The sequence below is a fragment of the Peromyscus californicus genome, unplaced genomic scaffold (assembly GCF_007827085.1).
Source record: "Peromyscus californicus insignis strain IS unplaced genomic scaffold, ASM782708v3 Scaffold_4__1_contigs__length_199733344, whole genome shotgun sequence".
NCBI classification, from domain to species: domain Eukaryota; kingdom Metazoa; phylum Chordata; class Mammalia; order Rodentia; family Cricetidae; genus Peromyscus; species Peromyscus californicus.
Window position 1 is genome coordinate 115,531,603 of NW_026294562.1, and position 23,687 is coordinate 115,555,289.

At 37.7% G+C, this 23,687-nt stretch overlaps 1 protein-coding gene across 1 annotated transcript; it reads left to right on the top strand.

Annotated features, from left to right (window-relative positions):
* Window positions 1-19,895: 19,895 nt before the first annotated feature.
* On the top strand, window positions 19,896-20,999 carry LOC128094868 (olfactory receptor 14A2-like). The gene has a single exon (XM_052713453.1). The coding sequence runs from the start codon at window positions 19,896-19,898 to the stop codon at window positions 20,835-20,837; it is 942 nt and encodes a 313-aa protein (XP_052569413.1). The 3' UTR covers window positions 20,838-20,999.
* The last annotated feature ends 2,688 nt before the right edge of the window (window positions 21,000-23,687 follow it).

A 23,687-nucleotide genomic window follows, 5' to 3' on the forward strand; every position in this document is an offset into this window, starting at 1 on the left:
AGGTGTATCGCAGTCCAGAGGTGTTCTCTGGAGCTCTGCTCGGTCCACCTCTCCAGTCCAGGGTCCCGCAACAGAGAGAGCGCCCGCCGATCCAGATCTCGGGTCCCTAGGTGCCTCCTTTCCCCCTGCCTTGTAGGCGTGACAGTTGCCGAAGTCTCAATGGGGGTTGGAACTTCCAGATCAAAGCTGGAATGGCTACCCACTACACAGAGATCCTTGGCTAGACCCCAGGTGGAGCTCCAGGAATCCAATCGTCGAGAAAGAGGAGGGATTGTATGAGCAAGAACTGTTGAGACCAAGACTGGAAAAAGCACAGGAACAAATAGCCAAACTAGAGGAAACACATGAACTATGAACCAATAGCTGAGGAGCCCTCAGCTGGATCAGGCCCTCTATAAGTGAGACAGTTAATTAGCTTGAACTGTTTTGGAGGCACCCAGGCAGTGGGACCGGGACCTGTCCTTAGTGCATGAGCTGGCTCTTTGGAAACTGGGGCCTATGCAGGGACACTGCTCAGCCTGGGAGGAGGGGACTGGACCTGCCTGAACTGAATCATTTTTCTTTTCTTTTAAACTGCATCTGGTAGTAACCTTTTACAAGTATACTTTCATCCAAGCATTTCCTCTCAGAGACCACATATGGCAAAAGTTAAATTTAATTAGTAGTCATTCATGATCTATTAAAATAGTAAAGACAAGTTATGTAAGGTGCTTGTGAACATGATTTTTCTATAGCATATGGACCAGGAATATGAAGATAAATACAATAGTCAAAAAAGAGTAGGGACTCTTCAGGGAACAAATGTATTTTTAAATGATTAACTATCTTATGTCCTTTAAGTATCAAGACCATGCTTGAAAAACTTGATGGAAGAACTATTTCCAGTTATAGAAAAACTGATGTAACATGGCTACTATCCATCATACATGATCACAAACCCCCATACATCATTCCGTTCTAGAAGTGAGGGATTTGATAAATAATGCACAGTTTAGAGTGGATATGGAAAGCAGGCATAAATATTAGGTTAATATTAAATTTCACTATATCTTTTTTTAAATACTCAATTAGTGGAAGCTATTTACTTATTGCCTCTAGTGATCCATACTTTCATTTTTTCTTTTTAATTTATTTTTCTCTTTTATCTTTCATCTGAACCTCAGTTTCTTCTCCCTGTGCTTCTCCCTGTCCCTCTTCCTACCTCACCTCTTTCCCAGATCCATTCCTCCATTTCCTTTCAGAAAAGAGCAGGCCTCCCAGAGATATCAACCAAACATAACATATCAAGTTACAATAATTCTAGGCACATACCCTCATAACAAGGGTGGATGAGGCAAACCAGTAGGAGCAAAGGGGTCCAAAAACAGATGAAAACTTAGATAGCTCCTGCTCGCACTGTTAGGAGTCCCAAAAGAATACCGAATATACAACATAATATACATGCAGGGGACCTAGTATAGACCTATACAGGCTCCCCGATTGTTCGTTTAGTCTCTTTGAGCCCTGGTTAGTTGATTCTGTGGACCCCATTCATTTTTGGGTGTCCTTGACCTCTCTGGCTCCTACAGTCCTTTCTCTTGCTCTTCTACAGGATTCCCCAAACTCTGTGTCATGCTTGGCTGTGGTTCTCTGCATCTGGTCCTATCAGTTGCTAGATGAAGCATCTCTGATTATGAGTGCTAAGCTCAAGGCTACCTAAGAATATATCATCAGAGTGTAATTAGGAATAATTTCATTGCTTTAATTTTTTTTATTATTATTATTCTTTTGCCAGTCCTGTTTGGTTTTACCAAAGGTTTCTGGGCTATCTATCCCCTGGTGCCTGACCATCCAGGCAGTGTCAGGTGTGGGCTCCCTCTAGTGACACGGGTCTCAAGTTACATCAGTCATTGGTTAGCCACTCCCACAAGTTCTGAGGCACCTTTACACCACCACATCTTGCAGGCAGGACAGGTTGTAGATTGAAGGCTTTGTGGCTGCTTTAGTGTCCCATTCCTTCATTTAAAGCCTTGCCTTGCTACAAAAGATGACTGCTTCAGCCTCCATATCCCCTGTTACTAGGAGTCCTCACAAGGGTCACCCTCGTAGATTCCAGGGAATTTCCATTGCACTGTTTCCACAAAAACCACAGAATGCCCCCCAATTCCAGTTATCTCTCCCAGTACTCTCTCCCTCCATCCCCAGACCTGATCTCTGCCATTCCCATACCCACTCCCAGTCCACTCACAAAACCTTTTCTATTTCAGTTTCCCAGGGGATCGTCTTATTAAGTAGAGCATATTTGAAACTCACATATCTGGTCTTAGTGTGTTGTTTCTCCATTATGAATAGGAGGTCTCTAAGAAGTAGCTGTTCCCAGGATAATAGCATAGCTTCAGACAAAATCATCAGTCAGATACATTTAATGAGATATGACACACAGTTAAAATGAAAACCAGATGATGTTTTATTCATAAAGGAATGGGAAGAAAATAAAAGCAAGAGTTAGAATTTGTGGTCCCTTGAGTTTGGCATGCAGTGATTTCATTCTTTCAGGGCATTAAATCTCTTAGGCTCTCATTCATATTTATGGTTTCTATAGTAGATAAGATGATCCAGAGCAGTGGGTATTTTAGATTGTCGATGGCAATAATCTTTACTGTATTAATTATTTTTGTCTTCTGAAGAGAATTTTGAGGTCTTTGGTTAACAAGTGTAAGTGCTGTTCTTGGGTCCATTTAGAGGGGTCTCTTGTCTCTGGATCACTAATTTTGAATTCTCTGTATGTTTTGGATATTAACACTTTGTCAGATATGGAGTTGGTGAAATCAGATGAATCATATGTATTAAATATAGGTTAAACCCAGCAAGGGCTACAGTACTATGACAATAAGGAAGTTGTCTCCTGTGCTAATGCATTCAACTCTATTACTCACTTTCTCTTCTATCAAGTTCAGTGTATCTTGTTTTCTGTTGAGGTCTTTGATCCATTTAGATTTGATTTTTGTACAGAGTGATAGATATAGATCTATTTGCATTCTTCTACATGCTGACATCCAGTTAGAGTAGTACCATTTGATGAAGATGGTTTCTTTTCTCCATTGCATATTTCTGTCTTGTTTGTCAAAAATCATAGGTGTATATGTAGGCTTACATTGAAGTCTTTGATTTGATTCCATTGATCAACCTGTCTGTTTTTATGACAATATTAAGCAGTTTTTATTACTAGAATTCTGTGGGACAGCATGAAATTATGGATGGCAGTACCTCTGGAAGATTTTATTATTGTGCAGAATTGTTTTAGGTATCCATGCTTTTTGTTTTTCCATGTGAAGATGAGCTATTTCAATGTCTGTAAAGAAATGTATTGGAATTGTAATGGGAATTGTTTTGAATGTGTAGACTGCTTTTGGCATGATGGCCATTTTTACTATGTTAATTTGATCCATGAGTATAGGAGAGTTTTTTCATCTGATATCTTTTTCATCTGATATTCAGTTTCTTTCTTCAAAGGCTTGGAATTTTTGCCATATAAGTCATTCACTTATTTGGTTAGAGTTATATTTTATATTATTTGTGGCTATTGTGGAGGATGTTTCTCTGATTTGTTTCTCAGGCCACTTATCATTTTCATATAGGATAGCTACTGTTTATTTTGATTTAATCTTTTACCCAGCTACTACATTGAAGGCATTGTCAGCTGTAAGAGTTCCCTGGTAGATTTTTTTGGGTAACTTACATATAGTAACATATCATCTGCAAATAATGATACTCTGACTTCTTGTTTTCCAATGTGTATTTCTTTGTTCTTCTTCAGTCATCTTATTGCTGCGGCTAGAACAGAACACCAATAACACAGCCACAAAGATTGAAGAGGACCTCATGAAACTGGAAACCTTCTATAAAGCAAAGGACACTGTCTATAGGACAAAATGGCAGCCTGTAGAATGGGAAAAGATTTTCAGTCTTTGAATCTGTGAGGAACTGGCTATGGGGAAGAATAGCCCTGGTATCTCTCAGACTTATACATCTGATTCTGGCTTTTGCCTTGGGTTCCATACTCTAAACCCAAGAACACAAGTTCTGGTCTGTAAAATTGAATGGTAATCACAAGAAAAAATGATGTCCCATCAAGGGCTCTTATGAGAGGTTAGCTCAGAGATGGTTAAAACTTAAAGGGATCCTCCTCTAAAATAGGTGGATAAAATGAGTTGGGATTTTCTGGTAACATTTAGGAAGGGGCTATACCGTCATTACTATGGAAGAAGTTATAGACGTGAAGAGCAACTAGCTTCCTTCAATTTCTGTAAGAAATTTATGGTATGACTGTTTTCTGAGGGAGTTAAGGTATATGATTGATTATGGAGTTGGGAGGTTCAAGAATTGTTTATGAAAGAAAGACAATGACAGAGAAAACCAGAAGTTGTCATATCTTAGACTATATGCTGCTTTGCTCATACCCATATGTAGCTGCCTCTCTCTTTATCTCTATGTTTGATTTTACTCTGTGATTCCCCAGTTCTCAGTTGTGAAATTCCATTCCCACTCACAGGGATGAATTCTCTTCAGAATCCCTGCCATAAATGATAATTCTCCTAAACCACATATAGGAAAGAGTGTCTGACTCAGTGTCCTCCTCCTAGGAAATGTAACTTAACGTGGTAATGTGAGTCGGATGGAAATATGACTTAGACCAATTGCCCTCCAGGGATCCCCCTATATTTACTGCTGCTTATCCTGGCCCAAAACTGTCCTCTGACCTCTGGTGAGTCTCTGTGGTTTTGTATATACCTATCTCCGGAATATGTAATAAGCTGAGTGGTTACCCTGGTTATTTTGAGTCAAGCTCCATTGATTGAAATAGTTAAGCTGAAGAGTAATTGATCCACACTTAGTGTCTTGGTTGTGATATTGTCCAAGAGGAAAGCAAAACGTACAGGAAACACGTTCCCTTACTCTTTCTATCCACTTGACCTAATGGATCCCATAATGGGTGCTGCTCAGTATCACCCACACATGAATCTAGACTTAGATGCACTTTATTTAATTGTAAAACACTATTCTGAAGGATATTTTTAACCAAAGGAACTGGTTTTCATTTATAACACTTCTTTTTTGGACTGGACCCTGCTGATGAATTGTCCTGTCTGTGCCCATTTGCTCCCATGTCCAACTCCTCCCAGATTGCCTTCTTTACTCAACGGTTCCACTGCTAAATGACCACCATCTCTTCTCTCTGTGGTTTACCTTCTGCTCTTTTAGCAAACTCTAACACAGGTAATCTGCTTCCTGAAATACCTTTTCAACAAATCCAATTAAAGATAGCAACAAAATTCTTCATAGACCTCATGGCTCATACTAGCAGCTACTGCTTTACTAATCATTTTGATTCTTATATCCATATGCTCCTGTTTCATTTTTCTGATAATACAATTCATTCAGATTACTATGCAACATCAAAACACAGATTTATGTGCACATTATCATCATAATGTGTAAGGACACATCCTAGCCTCTCATTCAAACACTGTGAGGTAGGGAGGCCTCCTAAGCAAAGATGAACAGTTCAGAAGAAAGCAACTACAAGTTCCAATCATTATTCACAGGAACAGGAAAGAGAATTCTCTGATCCAACCCAAGTATCTCAGCTAAAAGGAAAAATTATTATTTCTTTTTCTTTCTCTTTTTGTTCCACACTGTTCCCAGATTCATTTCTTATTTTTAATTTTTAATTTATTTTTCATCCCTTTTCTTTGGTTCTTTCTCATATGCATTCCTTTTTAACAGTTGGCTGTACCTTTTTTTCTCCATTCCTCAGGCTTCCCTTTATCATATTTAAGTACTTTATTATTGTTTTTCCTTTATTAGATTTTAAACTCTTAATGTATTCTGTCTGTACCTTTGCTCCTTCCTATGGTCATCAGTGTAGTGGCATGCTTACTGTTAACTGCATTTTACTGTATTCCTACATATGGTTTGATTTGATGGTGTTATTGTGACTTGTTTTCTCTCTTGAGTAGTACTGGGCTTGCTTGCTCTCTTGAGTAGTACTGGGGATTGAGCAATCAGGAGGAAGATGCTGACTAAGAAGACCCATGATTATAAGTGGAAGAGGGAATAGAGAGAGGACTCAGTGATTAAGAGCACTCGTTTCTCTTCCAGAGGATCTGGATTCAATTCCTAGTACCCACACTTGGTTCACAAATGTCTTCAACTTCAGTCCCAAGTTATTGAAAGGCATCTCTGTCTTCCTCAGGCACCACACACACACACATGATGTGAAGACTTGCATTCAGGCAAATCATTCATACACATTAAAATAAATAATATAATACAACAAAATTAAATTTTTAAGTGGAAGAGGACACTGAGATTGTCAGTTGTAATAGTCAGCTGTAGTCATTTATATGACATTCAGCTGTGTAACTGACATTAGTGGTCAGTTATAGTTGTTAACATTGTGTTCAGTTGTCATTGTTACTGTGACAGTCAGTTATAGTGTTCATTTAAATGATCAGCTGTAGTTATCAGATGTAGTTGTCACAATTACTGTCAGATCTAGTGGTCAAATGTAGTGGTCATTTAGATTGTCAGTTGCGGAGGTCATTGTGGTGATCAGCTGTTTTTCTTAGTGTTGTGTCAAGTTGTAACAGTCACTTGGAGATCAATTGTCATGGTCACTTTGGTTATTATAGTGTTGACTATGCTCAGCTGTGGTTGTCAGGTATATTGGTCAGTTGTAGTAACCACTATGGATGCCAATTGTCTTGGTCACTGTGGTGGTCAGCCATGGTGAACACTTTGGTGATGAGCTGTAATGGTCACTGTGATAGTAAGCATAGTGATCTCTATTTTTTTCTGTTGTAATAGTCAACTATAATAGTCAACTGGGGTTTTTAATATTGTGTATAGATGTCAGTTATAGTGGTCAATTTGGTGTCAGTCATAGTCTTCATTGGAAAGGCCAACTGTTATGTTCACTGTGGTGGTGAGCCAGAGTGGTCACAACTGTGGTCTCTTGTATCGGTAGCTGTTGCAGTCACTATGGTGGCAATTGTAGTGGTCATATAGAGTGGAAACTACGGAGGTCAGTTGTCATGGTCACTGTGGGGGTCAGTTATAGTGTTTATTGTAACGGTCAGTGGTGATGGTCAGCTATAGTCAATATTATGGTTGGTTATAGAGGCCAGTTATGGTTGTCAATGTAATGGTCACATGTGGTGGTTGGTCACTGTGATAATCAGTCATAGTGGTCTGTTAGTTGTGGTGGTTAGTTTTGATGGTTGGCTATAGTATTCAGCTGAGGTGGTCACTGTTGTGTTCATTTGTATTGGTCCGATGTAATGGTCACTATGGAGATGAGTTTTAGTGGTCACTCTGATGGTCAGTTGTAGTAGTTGTGGGGGTTCCAATAAGAATGGCTCCCATAGACTCATATATTTGAAGACTTAGTCATCAAGGAGTGGCACTACTTGAGAAGGATTAGGAGTTTGGGCCTAGTTGTAGGAAAAGTGTCAGTGGGGTTGAGCTTAGAGGTTTTCAAAAGCCCAAGCCAGGTCTAGTGTCTTTCTCTTCCTGCTCCTTGCAGATCAGGATGTAGAACTCTCAGCTACTTTTCCAGCACTATGTTTGCTGTGTGCTGCCATGCTCCCTGCCATGAAAAATAACTACACCTCTGAGACTGTAAGCAAGCACAGATTAAATACTTTCTTTCATAATTTTCCTTGGTCATGGTATATCTTCATAGCAATAAAACATTGATTAAGACAGTGGTCATTGAGGTGGTCAGTTTTAGTGTTCAAGGCCATGATCACCATAGTGATCACTATGAAGACAACAGTAGTGATCAGTTGTACTACTCTCTAGTCAATCATAATGGTCACTATGGTTGCCAGTTGTATTGTTTGTAGACAAAAGTCTAAATGGTCTTATTAAATAAGAAACACAGAGCCAAATACAGAGTTAAAAGCCCAAGTGATCAGAACACTAGTGTATAACATTTAGCTTACCCCTCACTGCCATCCTTCCCCTGAGAGAGAGACCTTATTCTGTGTGACCTGTCTTTTTATTGCCTCTCTGTTCTACCTTCTCATTAGCTCTAAACCCAATCACGTGGTTTCCTTATCACTGCTTTTCTATACAGACCTCCAAGTCTCTATGGTTGGTACTGGGATTAAAGGTTCAAGTCACTGCTTGGCTATGTCCTTGACCACACAGAGACTCTGCCTGTCATGTGATCGGATTAATGGCGAGTGCCACCACTGCTGGACTTTCGCTAAATGTCTTGTTTTTAGCTCTGTTCCCTAGGCAACTTTATTTATTAACATACAAATAAAATCATATTTCAGCACAAATGAAGTATCACCATAATTGTTCACTGTGATGGTAATTCATAGTTGTCACTGTGATGGTCAGCTATATTGGTCACTCTGGTTGTCTCAGTGGTCCTCATTAATAGTGTCTAGTGTGATGGAAAACCATAGTCATCAATATTCTGGTCATCTTTGATAGTCAATTCTGGTGGTTACATTTGTCCTTAGACTGGTTGGTCAGCTGCAGTGGTCACCAGTGGTCAGGTAAAGTGGACACTAAAATGGACAGTTATAAGGATTAGCTGTAATGATAACTGTGATAATCAGCTGTGTGACAGTCATCTCTGGTGCTTACTGTGATCAGCTGTAATGGTAAACTGTAATTGCTACTATTGTGTTCAGCTGTAGTGTTTACTGTGATGATCAGCCATAGTGTTTAATGAGATGATCTGTAATCATGATAACTGTGGTAGTTACTTATAATGTAGCCAAAGTAATGTACAAATAGTGATTGAAATCATGATTTGGCACAGTCAGCCCAACTTTTCCATAATAGAATGTCCTTAACATAATTGAAAGAGAGAATAATATAGAAAATTAATAGAAACTGGATTTTTTTAGGTCCGAAGCTCATTTTGATAAAACAGAGTGTCCAGAAGACAATATACACTAAAGAGCAGTCTTTTCCATCTAGTTTACACTAGCAATAGAGGCCTGTTTCCTTCTTTCGCCATGCTTACCTCCCCTTTTGATTCAGTCTGTGTCTTAGACATTGTTCTGTTGCTGTAAACAGTTAGCATGATCACTGCAACTCTTACTCAAGAAAACATTTCATGAGGGCTTGCTTACAGTTTCAAAGGTTTAGTTGAACATTATCATGGCAGGGAGAATGGTGGCATACACGCAGACTTGGTGCTGGAGAAGTATCTGAGAGCTCCACATCCAGATCCTCAGGCAATGGAGAGAGTCACTTAGTCTGCCTTAGGATTTTGAAACCTTAAAGCCAATCCTCATTAACACATTTCATCTGACAAAGCCATACCTCCTAATCTCTTTCAAATAGTACCACTCTGTTATAACTAAGCATTTAACAACATGACCCTATGGTGGGAACTCTCATTCAAACACTACATTCCATTCCCTGACCTATGGGCTTTTAGCAATATCATAATTCAAAATTTTTTCAGTCCAATTTCAGTTCAAACTTATAGTCCTTCACATTCTCAACACCACATAAAATTCAAAAATTCAAAGTCGGTGAGAATCATGCCATTTTTCTAATTGTAATACCCATCAAATCAAAACGCAGATCACATACTTCCAACACACAATGGCACAGAATGTTCATTGCAATTCAGATGAGTGGGGATGAAACATAGTGAGGAAATAGTGGACCAAAGCAGAACAGAGAAGCAGCAGAGCAAATTCTAAATTCCATACCTCCATATCTGATATCAAAGGACTTCTCAGCTTTCCAACATCTTTCAGCTTTTTTTTTCTGAAACACACTTCCCTAGTCAGTGGCCCATTCGCAATGTCTCCATGGCCCAGGATGGTAGCTCTGGCCACACGGAACAATATGGCCACAGAAGCCACATGGTTCTTGGACACTTACATGTGCTTTGGTGGCTGACCAGACCCTGATCATCTTCATGGCCCTCAGTGGTAACAGGAGCCATAGGCATCAACTCAGACCCTGGTTCCTGTAGGGCCCCATATCCAGACATGGCACTTTTGGCAGCAGCCCTGGCCCAGATGATACCATGGCCTGGCTGACAGTCAGGCCACCCAAATCAGCATGTCCCTAGTGGCTACATGGTCCTCAGATACCCTCATGGCCACAGATTATGGCCCAGACTCCAGGGATCTATGTGGTCTTTAGTGGCAACATGGGACACATACATCAATACAGATCCTGGTTGTGGGAGGATCATGTACCCAGACATGGTTCTAGTCATCAGCCGGGACCCAGATGTCACAATGGCCCTAGGTGGCAGTGCAGGGCACTTAGCCCAGCCTGGCCCCAAAAGCAGAGTGGCCCCAGAACAACGATATATCTCTCCGTTGTAGCCCAGACCCCTGGCATTGGCAGAATCTTTGATGGTCTCAGGAGCTACAGGCATCAACAAAGACCCTGGCTGGGGCAGGAATATGGTCCCAGACATGGCCCTTGTCACAGCCCAGGTCTGGATGATAGCATGACCTCTGTTGACAGCACTGGCCACCCAAATCAGAGTGACCCTTCTAGTAGCAGGATAGCTCTCAGATGCCAATGTGGTTACAGGTTGTGGCCCAGATTCTGTGCATCCACATGGCACTTAGTGGCAAGATGGGCCAGGGACATTAACACATATCCTGGCCTCCATAGGGCTATGGACCCAGACATGGTACTTGGCAACATCACAGATCAGAATGTTACCACGACCTCAGATGGCTACTCAGGCCACCATGATTGGAATGACTCCTATGACAGCATGGTCCTTAGATACCAACATGGCCCCCTCAACTGCTCCAGGGACCTAGACCAAGACATAAATTTAAGCATTTATTGTTCCTGACAGTCTTATAGATCTTTTATTTTGAAGAAACATATTTTTCAACTCGTGAAAAATGTGTCATCAAAGGTTTAGAACAAAATGTACTTTATAATCGATGTGAACTAACTTAAATGAAATAAATGCTTCCAATGAAACACATAACCACAAGAAAAATAAAAGGCAAGATCCTTTGACACATATACTATCTAAGAGGGGGAAGGAGTATAAAGAAAACTTCTTTTGTTATATGGAAGATTCCTAAAGGGGTGGGGTGATCATAGAAATTTGAAAAGTTAGTTATGCCTACTTTAGGATTGTTCAAGTGAGAACATGTTTGATATACTTTGATCTAGACATTCCTGGAAAGAAAGAAGACAACACAGAGCAAAGACATTCCTGGAAAGAAAGAAGACAACACAGAGCAAAGATAAAAAAGAAGGCTGTGATAATTTCATATTAGAACTCTTCTTGTGGCTATGTCAGAAAACCTAACATCAAGTACTTATGGGAGGGAGGATTCAGTTTGGCTCCTGGTTTCATTAGGCACTAGTCTAATATGTCAGGAAAGGCCTTACATCTAGAGAGGCTTGCCCAATTTGGAGAGGATTATCAGTGCCCCCTTCACATACTGGTTGACCAGGTGGCTGACAGCACTAGAAAAAGGGCTAGGCTCTAAGTCTCAGGAAATTTTGCTACTTTTCTCCATCCACAAGCTAGACCTTCCTTTGTGATGAGTTCAAAGCATCATAAAAACAGCTTGATCATCTGGGGACAAAGTATGAGAACATGAGCCTGTGAGTGATAGTTTATAAGCAAACCCTAAGAAATAATTTACTTCACAAAGTCTGTATGAATCATGACATGAATTACATAAAACTCATATCAAGTTGGTGTGTGAATAGAACAGTCAAGGTACAAGTGAAATCTTCAGTTTAAATTTTCTTTAGTTAGCATTTTATGGTGGTCTGTTGATATACACATATAATTTTATTTCCCTCATGTTATCCACCACCTTCCATTGTGCTCATTCACTTATTTATCTCTTCCTCTTTCTTTCATTTCCAGGTGGTAAGAATATTTTACAAGTATACTTCCAACCAAGCATCTGCTCCCTGAGGCCCCAAAACTGCATATAATTAAATTAAGTAATATTGATTCTTGACCTACTAAAATAGTAAAGACAAGTTAATGTGGAGTGCTTGTGAAGATGATTATTCTATAGCATGTGGACCAGGAATGCAAACATAGATACAACTGTGAATAACGTGCAGAGAATCAGAAAAGAAAACATATGTCCTTAAATAATTTATTGTCTTATGGTCTTCAATATTATCAAAGCTCTGATTAGAAAAACTGGACTGAAGAACCACTGAATTATTTCAAGTTACAAAAGACAAATGGAACATGGCTCTCTCCATCAAGCCTGACCCCTTCATACATCATTCAGTTCCAGAAGTGAGATTAGGATAAAGTACACTTTGTGGTATACATGAAGAAGGAGATGGACATAAAGAGAAACTAGACATAATTATTAGATTAATGTTCAACTTTGCTCTTTCTAATTTTTGAAATGTGGAGAAGTATTTGAAGATGGGAAATGTAGACAAAAGCTAATTGCTAGTAATCCATAACAGCCTTAAAATTTTTAAGTTTGAATATATTCTAAATTTAGAAATTAGAATATCTTAGAGTGAAAGATGATTTTAAACAGCATAATTCATGAACTAATTGCAAATTTTATATGGTCATACTTAAAGCAGAGAGAATGCTCATGAGTTAGAAAAATCAGTGTCTTAGTTCAAATCTGTGAGACTTTTATTGCCACGAAGTAAATAGTCACTTGTAACACCAACCACACATTAGCTTTGTTTCTTTAATAACTTCTCTCCCTGACCTGGACTTGAACATGTTTCAGATTAATAAAAATATATGAAAATAAGGTAATTTTAGGAGAATAATAATATTACAGCTGTGGAAATGAGTATTAAAAATATTCTGTTATCTATGTTTTTAGTAATACCATGAATAACACACATAAAAGAATCCATGTTTGATTAATTTGAATACCTTCATGGGAACCTGCAGTTTATAAAGTACATCTTACCAAGCCAATCTTTCTATGATGATTATTTATTCATTCCAGTTTCATTAATTCCTTGAGAGTTTGACTTTCATACAGTTATTTTATCACATTCATGTCCCAATTCTTCCTGGATCTAACTGACTTTGCTATCACTCAACGTTTTGCTGTTTTTATTATAACTGTTCAAGACCAATGTGTGCTGCCCAAATCTTCTTGCATGGTGATCTGCCATTAGAGAGTGCGTAACATACTGGGTACTAAACTCTTAGAGAAAACCGACCCCTTCTTTCCCAGTAACTAAGAATTGGGAATCCTCCTCTTCTAGGGATAGAATTTAATTTTCAACTCCGCTTTCCATGCTGAGAATTGGTCTGGGTTAGGACTGAATAGCTTGTATGCACACTGTCATAACCTCTAGGAGTTCATATGTGCAACTGTTCCTCTATGTCCAAAAGTTGCTTCCTTGCAGTCATCCTCCATATCCAACCCTTCCTTTCTTTCCAGCTCTCTTTGGAAATGATCCCTGAACCTTGGGTCCTGGAGGTGCAGTGTAAAAGTTTTTGTTCCCTTATGGCTGAATATTCTGTTGACTCTTATTCTATTCATCTCAGAGAGTTTTAGTTATCTGTTTTAACAACTATCTACTGTAAGTTAGAACTTCTTGAGTGCTGGTTGAGAAATGTACAGATCTATGTGTATAACCTTAAAGTCATCATAGGCCTTTTTAAAACTATGTTCATTAAGTAGTGTCCTAGTATAAAGCTCGTTTTCCCATATGGGTAGTTTTTCTAGAAGTGATTACTATATACTGCAGCTAATATTGTCCTTGAAGAACATAGCTAATTTTATTTTATTTATTAAATTTGTACATGGTATTCTTTATTGTGATGCTCAGTGGAGACATCTGTAAACTAGCTAACAGTTGTGGTGACAACTACAACACATGTTATTATATTATATTATATTACATTATATTACATTATATTATATTATATTATATTATATTATATTATATTATATTATATTATATTATATTAAAAAGGAGTGTGGTTCCCACTCATTTCTTTGTGAAAGCAACTGGGGCCTGAATTCAGAGTTATTGTGGCTAAATATTTTAACTAGCATCTTTCAATATTAGGGTCCAAATAACCAAATAAATATTTTGATTAATTTTCCTTTTCATGATTACTGACTTTGGTGACTCTGCAAAGTTTTTCAAGGTGCCGTGTGTTTCTTTACTACCAAATATGTGAATACATTAATATCAGAGTCTTTACCTAGTCCCTCAGAGTCAAATTATTAAGATGAAAAGGCATTAGGAATAGTGTGGATGGTTTTGTTGGCTAGTGACTTAGAAGCAGTAGAATCACCTCAGATACAAACACTTTCAAAGATGTTTGACTGAGCTGGGAAGACTCATCCATTTATTGTGGGATACCATTCTGTGGTGTAGGGTCAATCCCATACTAATCAAAATGTGAGGGTAAGTGGGGTGTGGGAATTCACCTCTTTCTGCTTCTTAACCACAGATGCATTTTGACCATCTACCTCATGAATCTGCCATCATCACATCCCCAATGTGATAGACTCTATGAGCAAACAATGAGGCAAAAGAGCAATACTTCATTACATTGTTGTTGTAAGTATTTTGTCATAATAGCCTGAGACGTAAATAGCAGAACATTGGAATCAGGGAGTGGCTTTCTTGCTATGATTAACCTGAGTATATGTTTCCTAATATTTGCGAATTTATTTACAGGAGGAAAATGGGAGAATTTAAAGCATATGAATGCAGAGATAAGGGGGAAATTTTGAGAAATCTTCATAGGTCAAAATTTCTAGCAAAATGGAACAGTGGAGACTTCTGAGGCTCTGTAAGGAAAACATGGGGTATTTGGCATCATAAATTGGCCTCAAAGCATTTTTGTTGTACTCTAACAATGAACCTGCATGCAGTCTGCCAATATCCTGAAATGTTGAATCAGTTCAAACATATTAGACTAAATTCTTTGGTACAGGACCTTAAAGAAAGCATGACATTCAGACAGTTGTGTGGTTTCTAATCAGGGCTTTTAGTCAAACATACGGTGAGATTCTTCTGAAAGATAAGAATAGCCTACAAATTATGAGGAATGATTTTAATGAAATTTAAAGTTGTAAACCATGAAGACAGACAAAACATCTTTAGTTCCTTCCAGTATTCAAAGACACCATTTCATACATGGAAAAATAGGAAGGTCCTTTGAGAGTAAAACACCACCTATGAACTTGTTAACATATTGAAAGAAAAGATCCTCAACTAAGCATGTTTTAGGGATTCCCTACTGCAAAATTCCTACTTGGGGAAATATTTCCCCAAGATCAGCATCAAAGGCACAAACAGGGCAGTGAAACCGTGGTCCAGGATCCAAGCTGTATGTTAGTTGACAGTAGAAATCACCAGTATCACAAGTTTGATACACAATAGCTGGCTGGAATGCAGTGGAGGAGAATGATAAGTTAAGGGAGACTTAAACCAAGATTCTAGGAAGCTGCAGAGGCCAGATAATACGTGACTAGTTATTTTAGATTTCCTTCTAGTAAGGTCTGAGAAGGAACTGGGACAGTAAACCTTAGGATATTATGAAACGTCAATGTGTTTGCAATATTAAGCGCATGGTGTGTCTAACAAGGAAAGCTGCAGATGTACTGTAGAGCCAGCACAATGACATGAGCTACAAGTTGGAGATATGCATGAGTGGGATTGCTCGAGGCTATGGGAATGCAGATGATACTATCATAAACCCCAGATTCTAAATACAGACATAAAAGTTTTGTTGTTTGCCACATTTGATTTTAATCTTGCTTTTAAATGTTCTTTCCTTACTTTTCATTCATTATTCTGTTTTACAATGGAAATCTTTAGTCTGTGTCTTTGAATGTATAAAGCACACAGAAGAGATTGCTCTGAGTTTCCAGAGAAAGTTAGATCATACACATAAAAATATCAATTTTATTTTAAATTTATGTCTATGTATGTTTATGAAAGTCATGAGTACATGTGGTTGAGGATATCAACAGAAGTTGGAACACGTCATTGGAGCTGGAGTTATGGACTGTTGTGGGTTTCCTAATGTGGGTGGTGGCAAACAAACTCAAGTCCTCGGCATGAGCAGTACCAATTTTTAACCACTTGGTCATCTCTCTGAGACCATGGAAAACAGATGTTTGAACATTATTAGAACTCCTAAGACTTTAGGGATATTTAGAGGTGTGGTAAATATACTTGTCATTTTAAAATTAACATGAGACTTAAAGTACCACTGTGAAGGGTTATGATTTAAAAGTGATGTATTTGGGCATCAAGTTGACAAGGAATAGAGTTGAGATGGCTAATTTTCACTATCAATTTAATGAAATTTATAATTTTGGCTTAAAGACTTAGAGACCAAGTGTCTCTAAGCACATTTCCTGTGAGGCATGATCTTGGTAGGAGGATGTACCCTGCATGTAGGTGGATCTATTTTCTATATTTAATTCCTGGGCATAAAAACAGAAGCTGGAAAGATTACCATTATAGCTGTATAGTTTGTTATTTTCTGCCTTCTCATTGTTGGTACACTGTGTCCAGTTGTTTCATGATCCTGAACTATTCACTCTCTGCCTTGATGCACTGCACCTGCAAAGCATGAGCTAACCTCAGTCCTTCCTTTCTCATGTTGTCTTTTTTCCCCCATATATTTTTCCATAGCCTTGAGAAAAGTAATTAATGCAAGTGGGATTACAGGAGTCTTTAAACGTAGTCCCTAATTTTTATATTTTGTAAAATTTTTTCCTAGTCTACCATTGTCTCCAACTCTATTCATGGTGTAGCTAAGCAAATAAATTATTAATTTAATTCTGAGGAAAATATGACCATGTTCCTTTTGACCTATTTTAACGTATCTTCTGGGATCTGATAACTATCATTTTTAGAAAACAGCAATTATTGCAACACTAATTGTCTTTACATGGATTCTTAGTAAGGCTATCCAGAAAGATTTGACTTTTGGGACTCCCAAGGAGTAGCAAGTGACTTTAAAAGGTCTGTTAGGAATATGTTCATTATATATATGGATTCAAGTGAATAAACATCAATATTTATAAAAAGGTAAAATATTTCCTTGTTGCTTATATTTTCTTTGGACAAGAAATGAATTCAGAATTTCAACTTTTATAACAACCCTTATGATATGAATATGATATCAGAATTTCCCAATGAGAGCTACATGTTCTATTTTCCTTTCAGGTGATCGACTATTATACTGAGCTCTTACAGATTTGAAAAAAAAATTATCTTCTCAATTCAACCTGCTGGAAAATCTAGAGTAAATTTTCTAGGGATGTGAAGACTCTGAATTTTTGTAAGGTACAAATTTCAATTGGGAAAATGTTAAAATATGCTCTTTATAACATTTTAAAAATATTATAGATATAGAGGAAATTGGGAAGGTTATTAAAAGCAATGTAAATTAGTAGTGGTTTATTCACCTTTATATCTCAAATTGCCCTCTTTCTGTATTTCCCCAGCCTGAGGGCTAAAATATTCTGACAAGTGTCTGGAATCTCAGCCCAGTAGAACATAATTTTTTCCTATGTATAAGATAGCTTTTCTGTAAATATTCCAGAGAAAATTCATCTTATGTTGCATTAGAGATGTGGTTTCCTAAATGCCATCGCTACAGGACTTTTTCCTATGTACTTGTCCTGGCAACGTTGGTGAAATTGTCTTAAGCTTAAGCAGCCAACTGACTGCTTAAATAAATCATGATCTTTTGTTGCAATTAATCATGCCATTTGAAGACTTTTTGTTGTTTAGTAAAATATTTGTACATGATTGTACATACTTAACTTTGCCCAATCTAGTGGAGAAGATGCCCCCATACCCTATATATTACTCTCAATCATTTATTCATGGGATACACACATACACACGTGTGTGTGTGTGTGTGTGTGTGTGTGTGTGAGAGAGAGAGAGAGAGAGAGAGAGAGAGAGAGAGAGAGAGAGAGACAGAGAGAGAGACAGAGAGAGAGAGAGAGAGAGAGAGAGAGAGAGAGAGAGAGAGAGATTTGCCTACTTGTAATAATAGAATTATCTAAATAATTTTGACCTAGTAACTAAATAATACAATTTGAACATATAGCACTTGACTTGTATCAGGACATACCAGATAATGTTGAAAAGTGAATTTCAAACAATATAGCGTTATAAAAATACTCAAGAAAATGAGGGAATATTTGGTTGGAGTTTCTTTAAAGGAAACCTATGCAATCAGGATACTGGCTTCATTACAGCACATTAGGAGAATCTAATCTTGGCAGAAATCAAGTGTTAAATATAAAAGAGCAAGTTAGGAAAGGGATTTAGCAAATATAACTATATTGGATAGCCTTGTATTCTGAAACATTGTCAAATACTCCAAGATTAAACAGGGAAAATACCTAATAACTACTGGGTCAGGCTGTGGTCTGGTTGATTTAAGAATCTCAGTCTGATCACACAGTGTCTCAACAGTGTCCAGGTAATTACAGTTGGCTCTGTTTAGAGAGGCAATCCCTGTTTAACCTAAAGGGAAATGTCAGGATGAGCAATCCTGACTTGCTTTGCAGGCTGTATACATGCCAGATGTATTATTTGGAAGGTTTGATATTTCTTCCAAGTTTGCTTGTTACTCCTCCTGATGAGTAAGAATCAGGTCAGCCTCATCAGTGAGTCATCTGCCTACAATCCTCCACTGTTCAAGAAAGGCTTAGGGAAAGGAATAAAGACTTCAGGGTGGTCCTTTGTAGATGATGTAAAAGATTCTGATAATAAATTGAAAACATCCTAGGTAATCTATCTTTTCTTCAACCTTTAAGGGAGAGCACTACTGGCTAGAGGTAGACACAGTGCTTGTCCTCAGTTGAGCTTCAGTTTCTCTGAATGCTTAAGACAATCAAATGCAAAGTAATTTGTGGTAGAGATGTTAAGCTTTTATCTGACCCTTTGCATTCCACTGTACATTTGCAGTGGTTTTAGGTAAAGCATTATATAAATCTAAGTTATAATTTTCTTGATGAAAACTGTTAAAAAAGAGTAGACAAAAAATGTTGAGTAAAATGGTCACATTTTTTTTTCCAAACTCATAGCCATCTAGTACAAATCCAAGTTTGTGTCTGCAAGATTAAAAGTAACCATTACATTTTATTTTTAACTTTTATGTATTAATTTTTCTTCATTTTCTTTTGTTTTTGCATATTGATGCATAGTAATTGTATATTATATGAGGTAATATAATCTTTTGATATGTGCATAATTATCATATTGAGGTAATTTTTAGATATATCTTTAAAACTATCATGACACTGTCATTCAAATATTCAAAGTTCTTTCTTATTGCCTGCTGACATATTAATAAATAATAGCTTATGAATACTTAAATGGAAAGAAGTCCTTCCAAACACCATGAAAATTTCTTCCTAAACTAACTATGATCATAGACTTAAAATTAGACACTAATTAATAGCACATATTTTTTATATTACTCAGAAGAGTTAAGGTTCTGGAGCTGAATCATAGAAAACCTAGTTTGCATGTATAGAGCCTTAAGGACAATTCAAGATTGGAGAGAGAGAGAGAGAGAGAGAGAGAGAGAGAGAGAGAGAGAGAGAGAGAGAGACAGAGAGAGACAGAGAGAGAGAGAGAGACAGACAGAGAGAGAGAAGGTAAGTCAAAGAGAAGAGAGTGAGGGAGGGGAGAAAGATGGAGAGATATACACAAAAAGAATAAGGAGAGGGTGTGGGCAAGAGTCTGAGAAGCAGAGAGAAGGAAATGAGAGTATTTTTGAAAGTGTGTTTGTAAGTTACATACTTTCTTGAATTCTTTTCCACTGAACATTTCTGTACATCAGTGTTATTACTTAGGGTGATGATCTTATTTATTCATTTTTTCCCTTTCCTACTGACAGGGCCTGAAAAGAATCCAGTATGTCCAATGTCACTGCAATAACTGGATTCATCCTTATGGGGTTCTCTGACATCCAGGAGCTGCAGACTTTATGTGGAGTGCTCTTCCTAGTGATGTACATGGCAGTTGTAATAAGCAATCTCATCATCATTGCTCTTATCACCATTGACCTGCAGCTTCAAACACCCATGTACTTCTTCTTGAAGAATTTGTCCTTGTTGGATGTCTTCTTTGTGTCTGTTCCCATTCCAAATTTCTTTGTCAATAGCCTAACTCACAACAATTCCATTTCCATTCTTGGTTGTGTCTTCCAGGTATTTTTAATGACTTCATTTGCAGCAGGAGAAGTATTTGTCCTGACTGCCATGTCCTATGACCGCTATGTTGCCATTTGCAGTCCTCTGCACTACGATGTCATTATGAATGGTGGTGCCTGTGTTCTTATGGTGGGTGTTTCCTGGGCTACTGGGGCACTCTTTGGAGCCATATATACAGCTGGCACATTTTCCATGCCTTTCTGTGGCTCCAATGTGATCCCACAGTTTTTCTGTGCTGTTTCCTCATTGCTAAGGATTTCATGCCCTCAAACACTTTTGGGCATTTATATGAGTCTTGGAATTGGTGTGTGTCTAGGCATATCCTGCTTTATTTGTGTAGTGATCTCTTACTTTTACATATTCTCCACTGTGCTTAAGATTCCTACTACTAAAGGTCAGTCCAAAGCATTTTCCACATGCATCCCCCACCTCACTGTTTTCACTATTTTCATAGCTACTGCTTGCTTTGTCTATCTGATGCCTCCCTCAGATGTACCATCAATCACAGACAGGCTCTTTTCTGTGCTCTACACTGTGCTGCCTCCAGCACTGAATCCTTTGATCTATAGCCTGAGGAACAGTGATGTCAAGTGTGCTCTGAGTAGGTTGCAGCAAAATCTCTGCCCAAGGGGTTCACTTCATTGAAAACTTCAAAGTATTTTTCAGTGGTATAGCACCTCACAAGTTACAAGCAAGATTTGTAATTTTTGACTTTAGAAAGACAATTATAGGAATTCATATTTTGATTGAGTAAATAATAACTCAGAACAGGGCTGATATTATATAAGATCAGAAAATTAGATTACTTCAGACTAACATACAAACTCATGCCATCAGTTTCTTCTTTTGTATGATAAACCTTTTCTCATTTGAAAAATATAACCTTCTAAATCTATTGATCAATATTAATGCTAAGATTCCATGTTATGTCATTTTATGATTTCTTATCAGTTTCATTTATTTAATAAATAAATAAATAAATAAATAAATAAATAAATAAATAAATAAATAAATAAATAAAAGACCAATTGAGCTAGAGAAAGTATGCGAGCAATAAATGTAAATCCACATATGGTTCCTATGCCAGTCTGTCTAGTAGTGAGAAAAACAGCAGAGAAACTAAACCAGTAGTACCAGAGCATTCTGGAGACTTGACCCAATCTGTAGAGCAATGCCAAATGCTTACAGCAAAGACAAATCTGGAGAAAGATTATATGAGCCAAGTTCTAAAATATAAATAGTGGCTACTATGGTTGAGGGCCAGACAGTGGAGAGGTGGAAATTCATGTGGCTCTTTTTTTTTTGGCACTTCTCCTCAATACAAACATTATTTACAGATGAGAGAAGGTAAGTTCATTTGTCTAAAGTATTAAATAATCTAAACATGTTCTAGAGACTTAAAAAATATAGACAAGTCCCTCTCTCAAAATTATAGAAATGTTAAAAAGTTGCTGAGGAGATGGGAATCTCTGACTCTCCTGCATGCTAATATGATTCTCTATGATTTGTGTAATGACCTCAACATGATGCATACCACTACAGGATTGCAGCACTGGTGAGTTGTAACCAATTTCATGAATAGGAACTTTTTGTGATATAGCTGACTTTGTCTCCTCCATGCCACTGTAAGTAAGGAACTTCGGTAAATTCATTTGTTTACCATGTTGTACTTTGGTGGCATTACTTTTGCATTTCTTTGGTTCTGTATCTGGTGTGAATAGGTATTGTTTCTCCAGAGAAACAATTAACACAGCAATTTTCCATATGTGTTTATTAACCTGCCTGTAGGTCAGAAAAGCCATACTTCTAACTATGTGCAGGTGAATTTTCCCTTAACGGAATAGAAAGAAGTTGTGGAACCAACTAAAATTGCAGAGGAAATCACTTGTCCATGTGTAGAAGCCCATTTTCAGGTTTCCTAGTGTCTTTACCCAGCAGGTCCACATAGAGGGGAGGATTGGACCATGAGCCTGAGTGCAGTTTCATGAGATGGTCTGCACTGGCTGTGGTGTGAAGGGGGCAGCTCTTTTGATCCACCCCGTTGGCATTCCTATAAATACCCCAGGGCAGAGACAGTCAGGGGCCGATGGAATAGGTTCCAGGCCTTCTTGAGGCTATCCTGTATTTTCTATCTTTATTTCCCCCGTCTATATTCTTCTATCTAATATTTCCTGCTGCTCCTACTCAAGAGCACTCTGGGGAACTGTGGGGGTGGTGGGTAGCCTCTCCACATCTATGAAAGATTTCCCTTGGTAAATTTTCCAGTGTCTTCAAATACAAAATATTTTATTTCTGATGTATGCAATCCCTTTGGAGAGTCCATGCTTTATAATAAGAATAATATATATCTTTTATATTTAATTGAGTTTTTGTGTCTCAAAAAGTACAATATTTGGAATGTATGGCCTCTGCCAGTTACATTAACAATGTTTTATAGTCACTCTGTCAAAGGGTTACTAGACTCCAAGTCATGAATTAAAACAATGTCCACTTCTCTTACCCTATTTTATCTTAGCCTCACACATAGTGAGACACATTACTTATCTCTGTCATCCTAAGTGACTCTCCATTCTGGGATATATGCTGACATCTTCAAAACCGCTCTTAATAACAAATCCTATGAATGACATGCTGTCCTTTAAATTATCTATGGGATACTTGACGATAAACACAGGTTTATACTGAAATGGCCCTGCTATGCTTGACTCAGCTCAAACCACTAGCTGTACATGATTTTGTTTGATTGAACCTCAATGTAATCCCAAGGCCTAGTTTAAAATAAGACACAAATAAATCAAATCACATTAAAGATATCCATTGATGTGGTTAACAACAACAAAAAAATCATTTTCCATTTCTTAGCATGGTTTTCACAAAATCACTCTCTCTTCTATGTGGTGTTCAGATTTCAAATGTTTTCCATTCCAACTAAAACTTTTGCCTGTTGTTCTTTTGTGTCTGATTATTGATTAGGTCAATTATGAGGGCAAGAACCTAGAAAGAAAGAAGTCTGATATTACTTCTCAGACTCCCCTACTCTATCTGTGGTGTCAAGTAAAAGAGTTTGCTGCCGCATTACTAAGAAGAAGACCTGAACACACACATTTGAAAATTTTGTTCCTATATCAAAGTCCTGACAATCCAGCTTCTTTCTTTTTGTTTTTATCTTTTTTCTTTGGTATTGTCTGCCACAACTTGACTAAAGTAATCATTCTTTCCACTTAATTAAAATTCAAATAACTTTTATTTTAAGTACAATGCAAAAGTGCTAGAAAACCATGTGCCTTATCTGCTCTCAACGATACAGTAAAGAAGGATGCAGAAGAGGTTAATGAATCATCAGGAATAGCATAGAAAAACAAACACACAGACATTGACATAGAAGGACTGTAAGCCCCCTCAGCCACAGGCTACATATAATGAAATAATACTTCTATATTAAACTGTTTACTACATCATACTCATATAGAAGTATGCAGGTTCCAGACACATGAA

Excerpts from the sequence above, each read along its gene's own strand:
- LOC128094868 (XM_052713453.1), top strand. The coding sequence starts at position 19,896 with ATGTCCAATGTCACTGCAATAACTGGATTCATCCTTATGGGGTTCTCT.